At 53.2% G+C, this 15,342-nt stretch overlaps 1 protein-coding gene across 2 annotated transcripts in view; it reads right to left on the bottom strand.

The window, feature by feature from the left end:
* Positions 1 to 10,094: 10,094 nt before the first annotated feature.
* The window catches only part of CHST8 (carbohydrate sulfotransferase 8), a 116,228-nt gene continuing 110,980 nt past the window's right edge, over positions 10,095 to 15,342 (bottom strand). For both annotated transcript variants that reach the window (XM_019742759.2, XM_019742760.2), the window contains exons 3-4: positions 12,213 to 12,250; positions 10,095 to 11,664 (exon numbers count right to left, since the gene is read on the bottom strand). In XM_019742759.2, coding sequence (XP_019598318.2) covers positions 10,558 to 11,664; positions 12,213 to 12,250 — 1,145 coding nt within the window. In that variant the 3' untranslated portion in view covers positions 10,095 to 10,557. The remainder of the gene's footprint in view (positions 11,665 to 12,212; positions 12,251 to 15,342) is intronic.

Consider the following 15,342-nt stretch of genomic DNA (forward strand, 5'->3'; position numbering starts at 1 on the left):
GGTGTTACAGGTTCATCTTGGGAGCTTACCTCTCCATCCTGGTCTGAATACAGGCTCAAGTCCAGAAACTCGGCGAGGAATAACGAATTTTTTTTTTAAATTGGGAGATTGCCCTTAGGCTCCTGATTATCCATTCTTTTATTTTTTTTTTAAAGATTCTTATTAAAATATAGCTTCATACAATATTATATTAGTTTCAGGTATACACCATAGTTGTTCAACATTTATATACCTAAAGAAGTGATCACCATGATAAGTCCAGCAACCATCTGACACTGTACTATGTTATCACAAAATTATTGACTGTATTCCCTATGCTGTATATTACATCCCCATGACTTATTTCTTCTATACCTGGAAATTTGGACCTCTTATTCTCCCTCATCTTTCTCCCCCCTTTTTAAATTTTTCAATTACAGTTAACATTCAACATTATTTTACATTAATTTCAGTTGTACAACTCCGTGCTAGATAGTTATATAATTTAAGAAGGGATCCCCCTGACTAGTCTAGACCCACCTGACACTATACATAATTGTTACTAATTATTGCCTATAGACCCTATGATATACCATACGTCCACATGACCACTTTGTAGCAATCAATTTGTACTCTTAATCCCTTACCCTTTCCAACCCATCCCTAACTCCCACCCGCTTGGCAACCATCAAAACGGTCTCTGTATCTATGAGTTTGTTTCTGTTTGTTTGTTTATTTTGTTCTTTAGATTCCACATATAAGAAAAATCACATTGCATCTGTCTTTGTCTGACACTCCACTCACCAACACAGATGGCAAGAACTCATTCACTTTCCATGGCTGAGCAACATTCCATTGTATATATGTACCACCTCCTCTTTATCCATTCTTCCATCGACAGGCACCCGGGCTGCCTCCACACCTTGGATATTATAAACAGTGCTACAATGAACATGGATGTACACGTCCCCTCAAAGTAGGGTTTGGGATTTCTTCGGATAAATACCCTGAAGTGGAATTACTAAGTCCTTCTTTGTCTCTTGTTATAGCCTTTTTTTAAAGCCCATTTTGTCTGGTATAAATATTGCTAACCAGATTCTTTGTTTGTTTCCATTTTCATGAAATATCCTTTACCCCATCCCTTTACTTTAAGTCTGTGTGTGTCTTTCCATCTGAAGTGAGTCTCTTGCAGGCAGCATATGTAAGGGTTTTGTTTTCTTAGCCATTCAGTCATCCTGTCTTTTGGTTGGACCATTTAATCCATTTACATTTTAAGTAATTGTTGATTGATGTGTGGTGATTGCCATTTTATTATTTATGTTTTTAATCTTTTTTATTCTTTTCATCTTAAAGAAGTTCCTATAAGATTCCTTGTGATACTGGTTTGGTGGTAATGAACTCCTTTAGCTTTTTCTTGTCTGGGAAGCTCTTTATCTGTCCTTCGATTCTAAATGATAGCTTCACTGGGTAGAGTAACCGTGGTTGTATGTCCTTGCTTTTCATTACTTTGAATATTTCCTGCCACTCTCTTCCGGCCTGCAAAGATTCTGTTGAGAAATCAGCTAACAGTCTTATGGGAACTCCATTATAGGTAACTAACTGCTTTTCTCTTGCTGCTTTTAAGATTCTCTCTTTGTCTTTAACCTTTAATTACGATGTGTCTTGGTGTGGGCCTCTTTGGGTTCATCTTGTTTGGGACTCTGCACTTCTTGGACTTGTATGTCTATTTCCGCCAGGTTAGGAAAGTTTTTGACATTATTTCTTCGAACAGGTTTTCAATTCCTTGCTCTCTCTCTCTTCTCCTTCTATCATGCAAATATCATGCAAATGTAGTTATGCTTGATGTTCTCCCAGTAGCTCCTTAAATTATCCTCATTTTTGGTGTGGTTTTGCTTTTTCTGTTCTGATTGGGTGTTTTCTGCGACCTTACCTTCTAAATTGCTGATTCCATCCTTACCTTCTAAATTGCTGATTCCATCCTCTGCTTCATGTAATTTACTGTTGATTCCCTCTCATGTATTCTTTGAGCGTCCTTTGAGATCATTGAGTATCCTTATAACCAGTGTTTTGAACACTGCATCTGGTAGATTGCTTGTCTCCATTTTGTTTAGTTCTTTTTCTGTAGCTTTGTTGTGTTGTTTTATTTGGGACGTGTTTCTTTGATCCCTCATTTTGGCTGCCTCCCTGTGTTCGTTTTTATGTTTTAGGTAGGGCTGCTATGGCTTCTGGTCTTAGTCGAGTGGCCTATATAGTAGGTGTGCTGTGGGGGTCTGTGGCGCAGTCTCCCTGGTCACCTGAGCTGGGTGCTCCAAGTGTATGCCTTACGGGGGTCATGTGTGCCCTCCTGTTGTAGTTGAGCTTTGGGTGCTGTTTGCACATCAATGGGAGGGACTCACCCTCAGGCTGCTTGGTTGTGAGAAGTGGCCGTGACTGTGGAGGAGCTGTTTTGTAGCTGCTGACTATGGAGCAAGATTCGCTTTCACAGGCTCTGGTGCCTACCCAGTCTGCCCTATGGGTGTGTCATTCCCGGAGGCAGCCAGATGATGCTCCGCTGGGTCTGAAGTTAGCCACTGAGTGTGCCAGTCCTGGGACTTCCTGGGAGGAGCCCCACTGCAGGCCAAGTTCAGCCACAACCTGTGCCCTGCTTGGGGACACCTGGCATGAACCACAAAGCAATCTGAAGATGACTGCTGCCCACCCATACTGGGTTTGGAGGTGCCTTGAGAGACCAAGCTGTGAACTGAGGCAGGCTGTTGCTAGTGCCAGGTTTGGGGGTACTCAGTCAGAGGTATGGGACATGCCGAAGTCAGATGCTCCTTGTTTGGGTTTTGTGAAGCTTTGAGAGATTTTAGGCAAGTCTCCAGCATGAGCCAACACAGGTTGTTTATACGGAAAAGCCACTGGAAGTGGCTTGGGTGGGCACACGTGTACCATTGCCACATTCTCAGTGCCTAGCACAGTGCCTGACTCAGACAATATAGAATGGATGTAAGCTGCGGGCTTCCCTGCCTCATTATTGACCTCTATTGTTATGGAAAAACGTTCACATTACTCCCCTTCTCAGAGCCTTTCCTTCAGTGACTCCCGTTGTTCTCAGCACCAAATCCAATCTCCTTATTGTGGCCTACAAGGTCCTCCTCGACCTGGCGTCTGTCGCCCCTGGACCCTGCACATAATGAGCTGCAGGGGTCCACAACGTATCTGTGCACACTGCCCTGGGCTCCAGCCCACTGCACCTCAGAGGTGGTCCTGAGTCATGTCCTTGGAGCCAGCCCTACAGGGTCACGTGCCCTCTCTGCCCTTGGGTACCCAGTTGGAATCTGTACTCCACAGGCCATGGCCCTCAGCCCCAACCTGCCTCTTCTCAGGTTACCATTCACCTAGGACCCCATTAGGCAGAAACCCTGACTGAAATTTCATGGAGAGCCCAACCCTTGAAAAATGATGGCGAGCCCTTTTCCCCATGTAATTAATTCTCCTGTGACCGAGGCCTCTCCCCCAGGGTGGGCGTAGGGCCAGGGTGACTGATTGCACCTGCACCGCCTGTGAAGACTTTGGCTAGTGGGAGGCGTTGATGGCGTTTCCCAAATGAAACGGTGCATGGAGATTAATGAGCCCTGAGCTGGGGGCTCTGGGTGCCCAAGGCCTGAGCAGTCAGGCTGGGCCTGCCAGCCCAGTGCCCCACCAGCCTGCTCCGCCCTGTCACTTCAAGGAGCGGGGCTTTGGACTCTGAATCTTTGCACAGGTTCCCAGGATCTCCCAGAAATGGTTGCTTCAGTCTCATGCCTGAAACCTCAAACACAAATAATTTTCAATTTGCCTGGGAGTTTCAATCGCACAATCCAATGTTAAATAATAGATTAGATGCCTCAGGGAGAGAAACGGGATTTAAGAAGAAGAAATAAATAAAAGGAAAAGTAAAGTTCAGCACATCGGCTTGAAGAGTAAGAATGTAGCTTTCCCTCCTAGCCTGGATTTGCCCGCCCTGCCCCATCCTACCCGGCTGGGTTCTCTTCCTGCGGTCTGTGGGGATTGCCCTTCATGTATCTGGCTCTCCCAGGAGCAGGTTCCAGGCTTCAGCAGCCCTGGGCTCCATCCCCACCCTCCTGCTCCAGCCTCTGCACCCCAAGGAAAGGCTGACTTGTAGTCCTGGTAACAACCACCTATCCGGGCCAACAGGCTGACCCAGACACAGAAAGATACAGATAGTTACAGAGCACAATCAGGCTGTCCCAGGTTACAGGCAGGTTAGTGGGCAGGCGACAGGCATGATCTGATGGGGCTGGGTATAGACACGGGTGTAAGATGATGGTGTCTTTGGATCTAAGAGGAGGCTGAAGAAAATGTGTCTATGGGGCATGTCTCTAAGGTCTGGAACTGAGGTCATCTCTGTCCAGTGACCTTTCCCTCTGCCCATCCTGGCCACCCCTCCCCACCCCCAGCACAGTCTGCCCTTGCCACCACAGGAAGCCACATCATGTCCTAGGTCATGGATTCCCAACTCCAACCTTCCCTCTGCCCATCAGCCTTTCCTGTCCTCGTGCTCCTCCTTATCGAGCTTAGATCCCATGTGGTACCATGTATCTGTCCCCTCCTTCCTTCCGTTATACTTGCCTAGGAGGACAGCAGCTCTGACCTTCTCTGTGCTGCAGGAGAAGCAGGATGGCCTGTTGGTGGTCACCCGGGCCAAACTGCTAGGGTTTGAATCCTGAAACACCTTCTTACTAGCTGTGTGAGTGTGGGCAAATCACTTAACCTCGCTGTGTCTCAGTTTCCTCATCTGTACAAAGTGGGGAGGATAATGATTGTATCTATTTTACAGGGCCGTGATGAGGACTAAATGAGCTAATATATAAGAAATGCTTAGAGCAGTCCCCGATAAACCAGTAAATCCCATCATTCTTATTATTGCTTCAGGAGCCTTGGTGGGAGACGAAAGTGGCTTGGATTAAGGTGAAGGCACTGGAGAGGGGAAAAAGGATTCACTTAGGGGGCAGAGAGAATGACATGCGTGAAAGGGAGGAACCCAGGGCTGATTCAGGATCAAGGGCTGAGATGGAAGCTTGGGGGAGGAAAGGCCTGGGGTGGGAGAAATGGGAGGCTCAGCTGGGACGTGAGAAGTGAAGGAGGTGCCCTTCGATGTGCCAACAGAGGTGTGAGCTGGGCAGCTGGCCATGGGGGTCTTGAGGTCAGGGCTGGAGGTGCAAACTTGGGAGTCAGCAGCACATCAGTGTGGAACTGGCTGAGCTTGTCTAGGAGTGTGTAGACAGGAGTGTCTGTCTGTCCAGTTCAGAATGTGGCATAGTGGAAGATGCAGAAGAGAGCTGGTTCCAAGGTGGCAGACCATGGCGAGTTCAAGAGTAAAAGGCCAGTGGAGGCGTGGGGCAGCAGGACCAGTTTTGCTGGGAGGGAAGGGACAGAAATGGGCCCAGAGCTGGAGGAGATATGGGGCTAAGGCGTTTTCTGTTTTGAAGATGGGGCCTCAGTGGGAAAGCTGATGACCCAGCAGAGAGGGGCGAGTGAGTGAGTGATGTCCTTGAGGAGGAGACAAAGAGCTGGGGATGCAACAGGGAGTGGAGGGCTGACCCCTGAAGGGCAGGGAGGAGAGATGGGGAGCAAGGCTTGGTGCAGAAGGAGCATCACGTTGACATAAGACAGTGATGGACTTTCTGGCCCTTCCTTGCTTTTCATAGCAGTGAGAGGTGCACCGTTAGCCACGCACCTTTCTGAGGATGTCTGTGTAAGCGTGTCTGTTATGTCTGCTGAAGTGTGTGGATGCGTGTTGCTCTGTGTCTATAATGCACCTAGGGTTGTATGCACGTGTGTGTGTCACAAGTATGTGGATGTGTCCGCATGTATGTTTGTATGTGTGTCCGTGGATGGGTCTCAGGGTCTGGATGTGTATTTGTGGGGATGGGTATATGTGTCTATATGTGTTCTGTGTCTGTGAGTGTGGGCATGGTGTGTGTGTGTCGAGGGTGTGCATGTGGTGGTTGAGGTCACGGATGGCCTGACGTCACCCTCATGGAGAGTGGAGGACAAACACCAGCAGGCTTGTGGTCATGAATGTAAGGAAAGCTGAGTGAGCCCTTGCCTCTTGCAGTGTTGGGGGCAGACTAGAGGGGGTTGGTCTGGTTGGGGTTTCCAGGGGAGTGAGACAGAAGGAGCAGTGACCGGTCATAAGGCGGGCCAGGATGCACCCCAAGTCTAAGCTTGCCAAAGAGGGGAGTGAAGCCAGCAGGGGTGATGGCAGCTCCCCACACATCCCTGGTGATATGTGACCCTTCCACGCACTGGGTTCTCCCTGCTGACCAGTCTGTGCTGTGCTTTCTGGGATGTTCTGGTCCCCCACTGGGCCCATGTGATGGGTGCTGGGAATATTTGGGGGCTTGGTGTTAGAGTAGGTGGGTCCTCTGGAGCTGGTAGATTCCAGAATGGCCTCCGGGGTCTGCCCAGAGACAGCTGGAGAGGCAGGGCTCCCCTGACTCCACGGCTGAGAGGGAGCGAAGGCAGAAGACCGCCAACGGGGTTGGGAGGCTGGTGACGCGGTCTTCTGTGTGTCTGAGGGAACGCTCCGCCCCTCACGGAGATGCACACAGTCGGGGCGTTGCCGCCACCTCGTGGGCTGGCAGGAGATAACCAGGCCGCTGCTCAGGAGCGAGCACTTAGCTCCCTCAGGTGGCCAAGCCCTGTCTCTGCCAGTGGAGACCTATGCCCTCCTCCCAGGTAGCTGGGCGACCCCATGGACAGCACAGATGTCTATGGGCACGGCGGTGGGAGAGCACAAGAGAGGCGGGTCCCAGCCCGATAGGTAGGTGGATCCCCGCTCCAGATCTTGTCCTGTTCAGCTCTGGGCAAGTCTCTCTGTACCTCAATCGCCTCACCTATAAAGTAGGGTGAGGTAGGCATGATCAGGGCTGCTGGCAGAGGTCTGTCAGGCAATGCATGGGAGAGACCAGCACAGTACCCGCTGCTCTGAATGCTTGACTCAGGCTGGTACACTGTAGGCCCCACGTTTTGAAAAGACTCACTTCTGACCTCTGACGCTTGCCTTGGGCTTCAAGTGTTCTTGGGAGAGGTAACCTTCAGCCTACTCTCTCCACCACTCCCTTCTCTAGGCTGGTCCAGAGGTGGGGGAGGGGGCAGTAGCATCTGGTCCCAGGTGGCCCCAGCACCGGCAGACCTGTGGCCACCCTCTGCTGCTGTCTCACAGCTGAGACTCTTGTGCAAAGGGCCCTTCTGGGCAGCGTGAGGAGTCTGGGAGCAGCACAGCTTTCAACACCAGGCCATGCCTCACTGAGGGAACAGAACTCAAGGGTCCCATGCTCTCTCCCCCAGCCTGGGCCAGTGGACCATAGAGGGCAGCCATAGTCAACAGTCTCCATCCTCTCCCCACTCCAGTGACACTTCCCCTGCTCTCCAAGGGTACCAGTTTAGTCCTCATCCAGGTCATTGTAGCCATCAGCACGGAGTCCCCAAAGATGAGGACAGCATTATTTCAGTCCTGCTCAGCCCCAGACTGCCCACCCTAGGTCCTTGAGACCACTCTGGTCCATTCCTGAGCCCAGGTGTCAGCACTAGTCCCCCTGTGCACAGATCTGGGTTCCACTGCTCTTAGGTGGGATGGGGAGGAGACACCAGGAGGAAATTCCCTTGATGAGCCATGGGTGCTCCCAGAGAGGAAGAGCTAGGAGGAGGTGGAGGAGTGAGGGGAAACCACTTGCTGGCCTCTGGGTTCTTCTGAGGCTCCAGTGTCCCACCCCTTATTGAGGGGGAGTAACCTCAAGGACGAAATTGGCAAATGGGTCCTTCCTGAGAAGGGAAGGAGGTGCTGGAGGACTGTCCCTTCATCCACTGCCTGCCCTCCTCTGTCCTGGGGCCCTGTGTGGGAGGCCGGGCCAGTGGGGACAGCAGGAGGCAGAGTGTTTGGCCATGTCTTAGAGACCAGAGGTGCCTGCCTCTCACACCTGACCACCTGGCTGGATCTCACATCTCATCTTTCTAGGGAACTCCCAGGCTTCTGGGGCTCACAAGCCTCAGGGAGAACCCTAGGTTTTGAGGATGTCTGTTCTCTTTACCATTCAGAGAGCAGGGCTCATGTCTGGGGAGGTCTCAGCTGCTCCGAGAGCAAAGGCCTGGCAAAAGCTTCACTGTGGGCTGCCCCGAGAGGCCCCCATTTGGAAGACCACGCTGGGGAAGGGCACTGGGGTTTGGTGGTTGTTTCCCCAACTTGATGAACCTGTTTGACCCCTGGGAGGAGCTGGTGGCCCTTTCTTGGGTCCCGGACCAGACAGACCCTCCCTCCAGACTATACCAACAAAATGGGGAGCAGACGAAATGGAGCAGGGTTGTGCAGGAGGGAGCAGCACAAGATGGTCCCAGAGAAGATGGGGACTGTCCACAGTCCCCCCTAAACCTGACTCATTATATGGACTCACACACATGTACACACCCCCTCACTCCAGACACAGATACCTATAAGACAGATAGCTACCACACCACTCACATACACACATGCACGCATACACACACATGCACGCATACACACACACACACACACACACACACACACACACACACACACACATTTTCTTGTGTTGGCATATGCTCCACTGCTCCCAAGCCTTAGGGCTGTACAAGGCTTGAGGTTGGGGTTGGGGGCTGGAGCTGGGTCCAGAACCACCTCAGTGAATTCAGAAGGAAGACTCAGGACTGGGATATCTTGCTGGGGACCATCAAGTGGAGATCATGGTCATTGCCTGTTATCTGCCATCACCATCAAGAAGGAACGCCCCTCTTGAATGGGTGTGTGGTGCGTGTACATCTGTCCAGCTCAGGTCTGGTTGTCTGAGAGATGACACAAGTAAAGATGTGCTTTCCTTCACCCCAGCATATGTGCGTACACACACACACACACACACGCTCACATTGTGGGAGGATGGTCCCAGGGCGATCCTGATTGTCTTCAAGCTGCAACTGTCTCACCTGGGCTTTTGGGTGTCCCCGTTGCTGAGCAGATGACCAGTGCACTGTCTCAGTCTTGGCCAAAGACATCCATGACCAGAGATGGCTTCTGCATTGTGAATTGTGTCTCACTTTGTGAGCACCCCAGCCCGTTTCCGGACAGCTGTTTCTGGGTTATCGTTAGCCCTCCCCGCCTCCTCTCCCTGACCTGGCCCTGGCTCAGCTGTGCTGGGTCAGCCTCTGGTTCTGTGAGCCTCTCAGCACCTGCCTTCCTGCCTTCCGCACCTGAGAGTCCCTTAGGCCCTGACAACAGCCTCCTTCCTGCCCCTCTGGGTTCCTTTTGTCAGATGGCCCAGGCCACTCCAGCTGAGTGGAAGCCTCCCCCTACTCAGCGTTCTTGGACGCATGTGGCCCGAACAGGCAAGTGGCTTGTTCCACCTTTGTACATTTCCAGAGCCCATGGTGGAGGCAGAATGGGAGATGCAGCAGCTCACGGCTCACTGGGATCCAGTACAGGATCCAGCAGCATGTCCCACCCAGGGGACAACAGTGCCTCCTTGTCAGGGTCCAGCAGAACCTGAGACCCTAGCAAGCGGGAACAGATTGAGAGAAATCTCCTGGGAGAGATCCACAGAAAGATCCAGAAGGGCATGCAGCAGACTTCTGGAAGACACAGGCTGACAGAAATAAGACCCAAAAGTAAGCACACAGACACACTCCTAGAAACAGTCAGGCAACACTTCCCATTACAAACAAGACCCCAAAACAGCCAGTCACACCCATACTCAAAGTTCCAACAAACACTTTCTCAGAGAATTTTGCAGGGGCCCCTGCAAAGGGCACTTACAAGAAGGGACCCCAGTGGCCTCCATGGGGATAGGTCTATTTTCTTTTAGGATGAGTGTGCCAGCACCAGGATGGGAGGACCCAGCAGACTGAGTCCTGGCCTCAGAGGCCTGAGTGCGAGGTGCTGCAGCTGGCTCTGAGTGGGAGCTGCCGGGTCTCCTGCAGGCTGCTCTTACCCTGGACTTTCATGCAGCTGGGCCTGCAGGCGGCTGGCTCAGGCTATCCTGGGGAGAGAGAAAGAACCCCAGACAGCATGGGGAAGGGTCCATGTGTTCCCACACCAACACACACAGTGTAGACACTGCTGCTCTGGAAACCATGTGCTTTATTTGGAACCTTATTCCAAGGGAACCTCCCCCTGCGTAGTAGAAAAGCTGCAAACCTGCGGTTTGGTACAAGGCAATGGCTAAGGGACTGCAGTAAATCCCTTACCGCTGGGCCCTTGTCCTCTGGGCCTCAGACTTCCCTGGTCATCCTGACTCTTGGCTGAGCTGGGTGCGGGCAGCTGAGACTCCTGGGGTGTCCGGCCCACCTCCCAGCATCTTCCTGAGCCAGGAGTGAGGAAGTGGATGTGGGACAAGGGCCTGGGTCCCAAGCCAAGGCCTGGGTCTCTGGCCCCCACCAGGGGTCTGCAGCAGCCACGACTCCTCACGTCCTCAGAGCCCCGTTGCTCTTGGGGATATCTTGGCTGAGGAACCATGGAGAATGGGATGCCCCTCGGACAGGCGATGGGTGGGCAGGGCGCACACAGCCAGCCGCCTGCGCGCCTCAGTACAGGTCAGCGAAGGGCTTGGAGTAGTTGAACATCAGATAGTCCATGTAGTAGAAATCGTAGGTGCGCTGCCGCTGCGGGACGGGGAGCTGGGCGAAGTACTGGTGGGCGATCCGCGCTGTGGTCCGCGCCTCCTGGGAGTGCCGGTCCTTGAACCGGGGGAAGGTCAGGTTCTGCGGCGCGTGGATGAGGCTCAGGAAGAAGTTGGCATCGTCCTCCATGCTCTCGAACTTGCCCACAAAGTCATAGTCGATGAGGCAGGGGCTGCAGAGCCGGCTGACGTGGTCCCAGTGGATGTCCATGCCCACCGGCCGGTGCACGTCCAGCAGGTACTGGACGAACTCGGGGAAGCGCACGCCAGAGCCTGTCCGCAGGGCCTCCCGAGACGCATTGGCTCGGTACCGGGCCAGGATGGCCTTGCCGAAGACCGGGTGATAGTAGCTATTGGGATGCTCGAACTTGTCGCGGAAGGCGGAGACCAGCCTCTCGAAGGGTTCGCGGACGAAGAGCATCTTGGTGTAGGTGCTCAGGCGGTGCAGGATGCCCTGGCGGTCGAAGGTATCCAGCCGCTTCAGGGCGCTGCCGTAGTGGACCGTGTTGTGCTGAATGTCGGCGGTGGACGAGGCCAGCCCCGCCAGCACCATGAGCACCCGCTTCCAGTTGGAGCAGCCTGCCTTGGGCACCTCGCAGTACAGCACGCGGTGACGGTCCTCCACGAAGATGCGGGACACGTGGCGGGGCGTGACCGCCCTGCGGCTGCTGCTCGAACGGTACTTGGCACAGGCCTCCCGCATCACCCGCTTGCGCTCCTGCTGCCTGTGGTGCAGGCTGAGCCAGTGGCCGTCCAGGGCCCGGGGTGCAGGCCGGACAAAGGGACCAGCCGAGCTGTTGGCCAGGATGGCCGCTGCAGATGGCATTTTCTTGATCAGCAGCCGGCGGCGCCGCTGCCGTGGTCGCAGACGGGCCCCCATGTTTAGGTGGGCTTGTGGTTGGTCAGGCACCAGCAAGTGGAGGCCTCTCGGTGCCCGGCTGGACAAGTCTTGGGCGACCCTCTCTGTGAGTGCCTTAAAGTCACCATCTTGAGAACTGCCTGGTGGGAAGTCCTGGGGCGAGAAGAGAAATGGTTACAGGGACAGCTGGGCACTGAGGGTCACACAGGCCAGGCCCTCAGCATGGCTGGGGTTCCTGCCCCCTCTGTGGCCCTAGTTTTTCCCAGCTGAGGGAGAAGGAGACAGGCTGACCCTGCAGGATGTGATCCCTCTGGTCTGAGCCATTGCGCAGCCCCAGCATCTCTCCTCTCAACTGGCCATGGTCTGAGATGCAAGTGTCACTTGGACCACAAGATGGCGCAGGCCTCCCAGGAAGAGAGGTCTGGCGGGCGGTGGGAGTGGGGTGGGGGGGTAGCTGGTGGCCTGTAGGAGGCTGCTCAGATTTACTGAGTCAATTAGCACACTCCAAAGCCGCCATCCAACCACAGAGGGAAATTCATGGGTCCCAAGCCCCGGGCTTTGTTCCCAAGACTCCTGGGAAGGACCGGACACATTTTTCTTTCCAAGAATGGGTTTAATGTGAACTCCAAATTTTCTTCCCTGCCCTCCCCAACTTTCCCCAGGCTGCTCGTGCTGACATTTATCTGACTCTTAGAACTCACATTGTGGGGCTGCTGTAGCCTGATGTTGAACTTTACTCCTGAAAAGCAAACAAAGAGGACAGCATTAACAGAGGAAGTACCCCGTGGTTCCCAGAGACCCGCTTATGGGCTCTTGACTGTGGGTGCCCGGTAGGGAGGGCGCTTGGGGTAGGCTCTGTGAAAAGGCAGTTTAGGAAGGCAGGAGGAGAGGCCTGGCTCAGTGCGCTTGCCACTCCCCTCACCTCCCCTACCCAAATGGAAAATGGAGGTGGAGCAAACACTTGATCCCCCTAGTTACCAGATGATGCTCACGTCTCGGCATCTCACCTCCCAATGTGACCTGGAAGGTCTGGAAAGGTGCCCTGCCCAAGGGTGCCCACACACCTGCCCAGTGGAGCAGCCAGGAACCTCATGACCCATTCCCTGCCTCACATTGTCATTAAATCACAGGGGAAAGGACCCTTCAGAAAGTCCCGTCCATGCTCTCTTTATGCCCTGTCCGCTGGCCCTGGCTGTAGTCAATGTGGACTTTCTGTACTTGTAACACAGCACACTTGTACCCACACCTTTGCACACACCAGGCCTGGGACTGGGACACACATTTTCCCTTGGGATTGGGGCCTCCCCACTTACTCTGGAAAGTTCCCTAACTTAGCCATCCACTTTGCGATTTTGGCCTCTCAGTGGGCCCTGGGGTTGTGGGGGTGAGCTGGCCACATCCTGCTGTCCTCCAAAGGGCTGAGCAGAGCCCAGGCACAGAGTGTCCGAAAATCACTAACCGTGACTGGGGAAGGATGGCGAGACATCAGCACATCACTGTACACACTTCAGAATGTCCCCCTGCCCACCAAGGAGGCCATCTGCCTGGGCTCACCCAGGATAACAAACACTGAGGAGGCAAATCTTTGGTCAGAGGAGACTATCTTGCTTCATACCTGGTTTGGTCTGTTTGGGGGAAAGTAGTGGGAGGACAAGAGGATTCCTTTTGGGGGAACCTATTCAGGAGTCTGGGCCACCTTCCTCCATCCCTGTTTGGCCTTTGAGGTGTCAGGGGCTCTTCCTGCTCCTGTGTCATGTGAGTGGATGTCTCTGCTATGAGGCTTTGTCAAATGCCACAGTCACAATCAGAACCAGCCACTCCTTAAACAAGCGGAGAGCTAGAACTTCTGGCTGGCATGATGGAGCATGGTGTCTGACCACACCTGACGGAGTTCTGGTGGCTGCCTGGGGGCCAGCACTTCCTCTCCTGTCTCTGTGTACTTGGCAGAGGTCCAGTGGCTGGAGCACAGCTGGCAAGGGGACGTCCAGGTCCTCGATCCCTGACCCAGGTACTCCACTGATTTCTCCATAAGGTCAAGTTTTACAAGTCTGGTCACTGCTAATGCCTTAGCCTCATACTGGTCAGTCTGAGGATGTGCCCACACATTTCCTTCACTCATCAGCAATCAAGGAAAGGGGGGCCCCAGGTCACCCTGGACTGAAAAGCCTAAATTCCCTGAGCCTGCCGGGACCTTTCTCGAGTCCCAAGAAAGGTGGAAGTGAAGGCAGAACTTGGGCTGGTTGCATCTTTTTTTTGCTGCAATATTATTCTTGGATTCCTTTGGGCCGGGAACGGGGGCATGCCCTTGCCTGGGCAAAGGGTGGTGTACATAACACACCTTCCTGAGGTTATGTACCTATCTGAGTGCATGTGGGAGAGCTCTGAAGCAGGCATTCTGGACTCTTCCACGGAGGCTGAGATGCTCCGTGTAGAACTGGCTGCATCCCTAAGGGCGTGGGATATGTGCCATGGGTGCCTGACCATGACGCAGAAGCCTTTTAGAATTAAGCTCCTCGCCAGAGTCTCCCTCTCAGCTCAGAGCCTACTTCCCTCCTGCTGGCCACCCCTCCTCCCCTCCCTCATCCTCTTCATGGAAGCCGTCCCCAGCATGAGCTTCCTGAGCTCATTTCTTTCTGGCATGTGCAGTTTCCTCCTGCAGCCAATGATCACAGCTCCTTTCTCCAGAAGGGACGCATTGCACGCCATACTCAGTTTTCCTCCACGCTCCCAGGTTTCCTTAATTATTTTTCTTCTGGTGATGGCAGCTGGCTCTGCTAAATCACCTCTCCTCAGAATTTCAGACACAGGAATTTACTCTGCTTGTCAATCTTGTCAACTTGTCAAGGTGCGATGACACTTATTTATACTCCTTTTCTGGAGCAAATGAATCATACTAGATTTGGTCAAGAGTGGGACCGAGGAACCACTTACAAAAGGCATCCTGCCAGCTGGTAGAGTCGGACAAAAATGTGCTTATTGAGGTCGAAGCCCCTATGGCTGAGACCTCCCACTGGCACTCTCACCACATCCTGGAGGGTGGTGCACTGTGGGGCCCGTCCTATTTTATCTGTGCAGACTGGACAGAAGGAGTTTCCAAGGTTGGCCGACTCGAAGACTGGTCGGGTCAGAGCTCTAGGCACGAGGTGGAGAAAAAGTTCTTGCTGGACAGAGCTTGGGGCTGGGTGAGTCTCTGACCTCTTGGACACTTTTGTCCAGCAAAGTCAACCTTGCCGCAATTGCCCCCTTTGAAAAGAAAAGCTGTTGTGTGGAACACCCAACAACAGATCTTATGGGGAGCCTGAATTTGCCACAAGCTGTATGTGTCCAACCCTTAAACTTATGGCAGCTCATTGGGCAAAGACTGCCCCTTTCCCACATGGCCACTTTGGAATAAAGACAGAAACTTAAAGGAAATGTAATGGACTCTCCCCCTGGCCAGAGGCCCAGTGTCCCTACTTTTTCCATGGAGAAAGCTGCTCTTCCACACACAGCTTGGATAAAGGCCGAAGCAAAGACCACCCCAGCTCTGAACAAGTGAAGGTCAGGGGCCTTGAGCATCTTGAGGCTGGGGTCTCTGCTTTTCAGTGGGGCCACTTCAGGACCCTGGACAACTCCATGGAGAGTGGAGAGCCCAGGGAAGGCTGCTGAGGGCTCCGCCTCTGCTGTACCCATGAAGAAGGTATTGTCACCAGGAACCATCAGAATTGGTACCATTTACAGGAGACTTACAGGGTGTGGGAGGGGCTTGATCTCAATATAACCACTACAGCCCCTCCCAAGCTCCCAAATAAACATACAATCTGGATAAAAACAGTGGGCTTGCTGAGTAAC

Source organism: Rhinolophus sinicus, linkage group LG11, assembly GCF_036562045.2.
Source record: "Rhinolophus sinicus isolate RSC01 linkage group LG11, ASM3656204v1, whole genome shotgun sequence".
In the NCBI taxonomy this organism is placed as follows: Eukaryota; Metazoa; Chordata; class Mammalia; order Chiroptera; family Rhinolophidae; genus Rhinolophus; species Rhinolophus sinicus.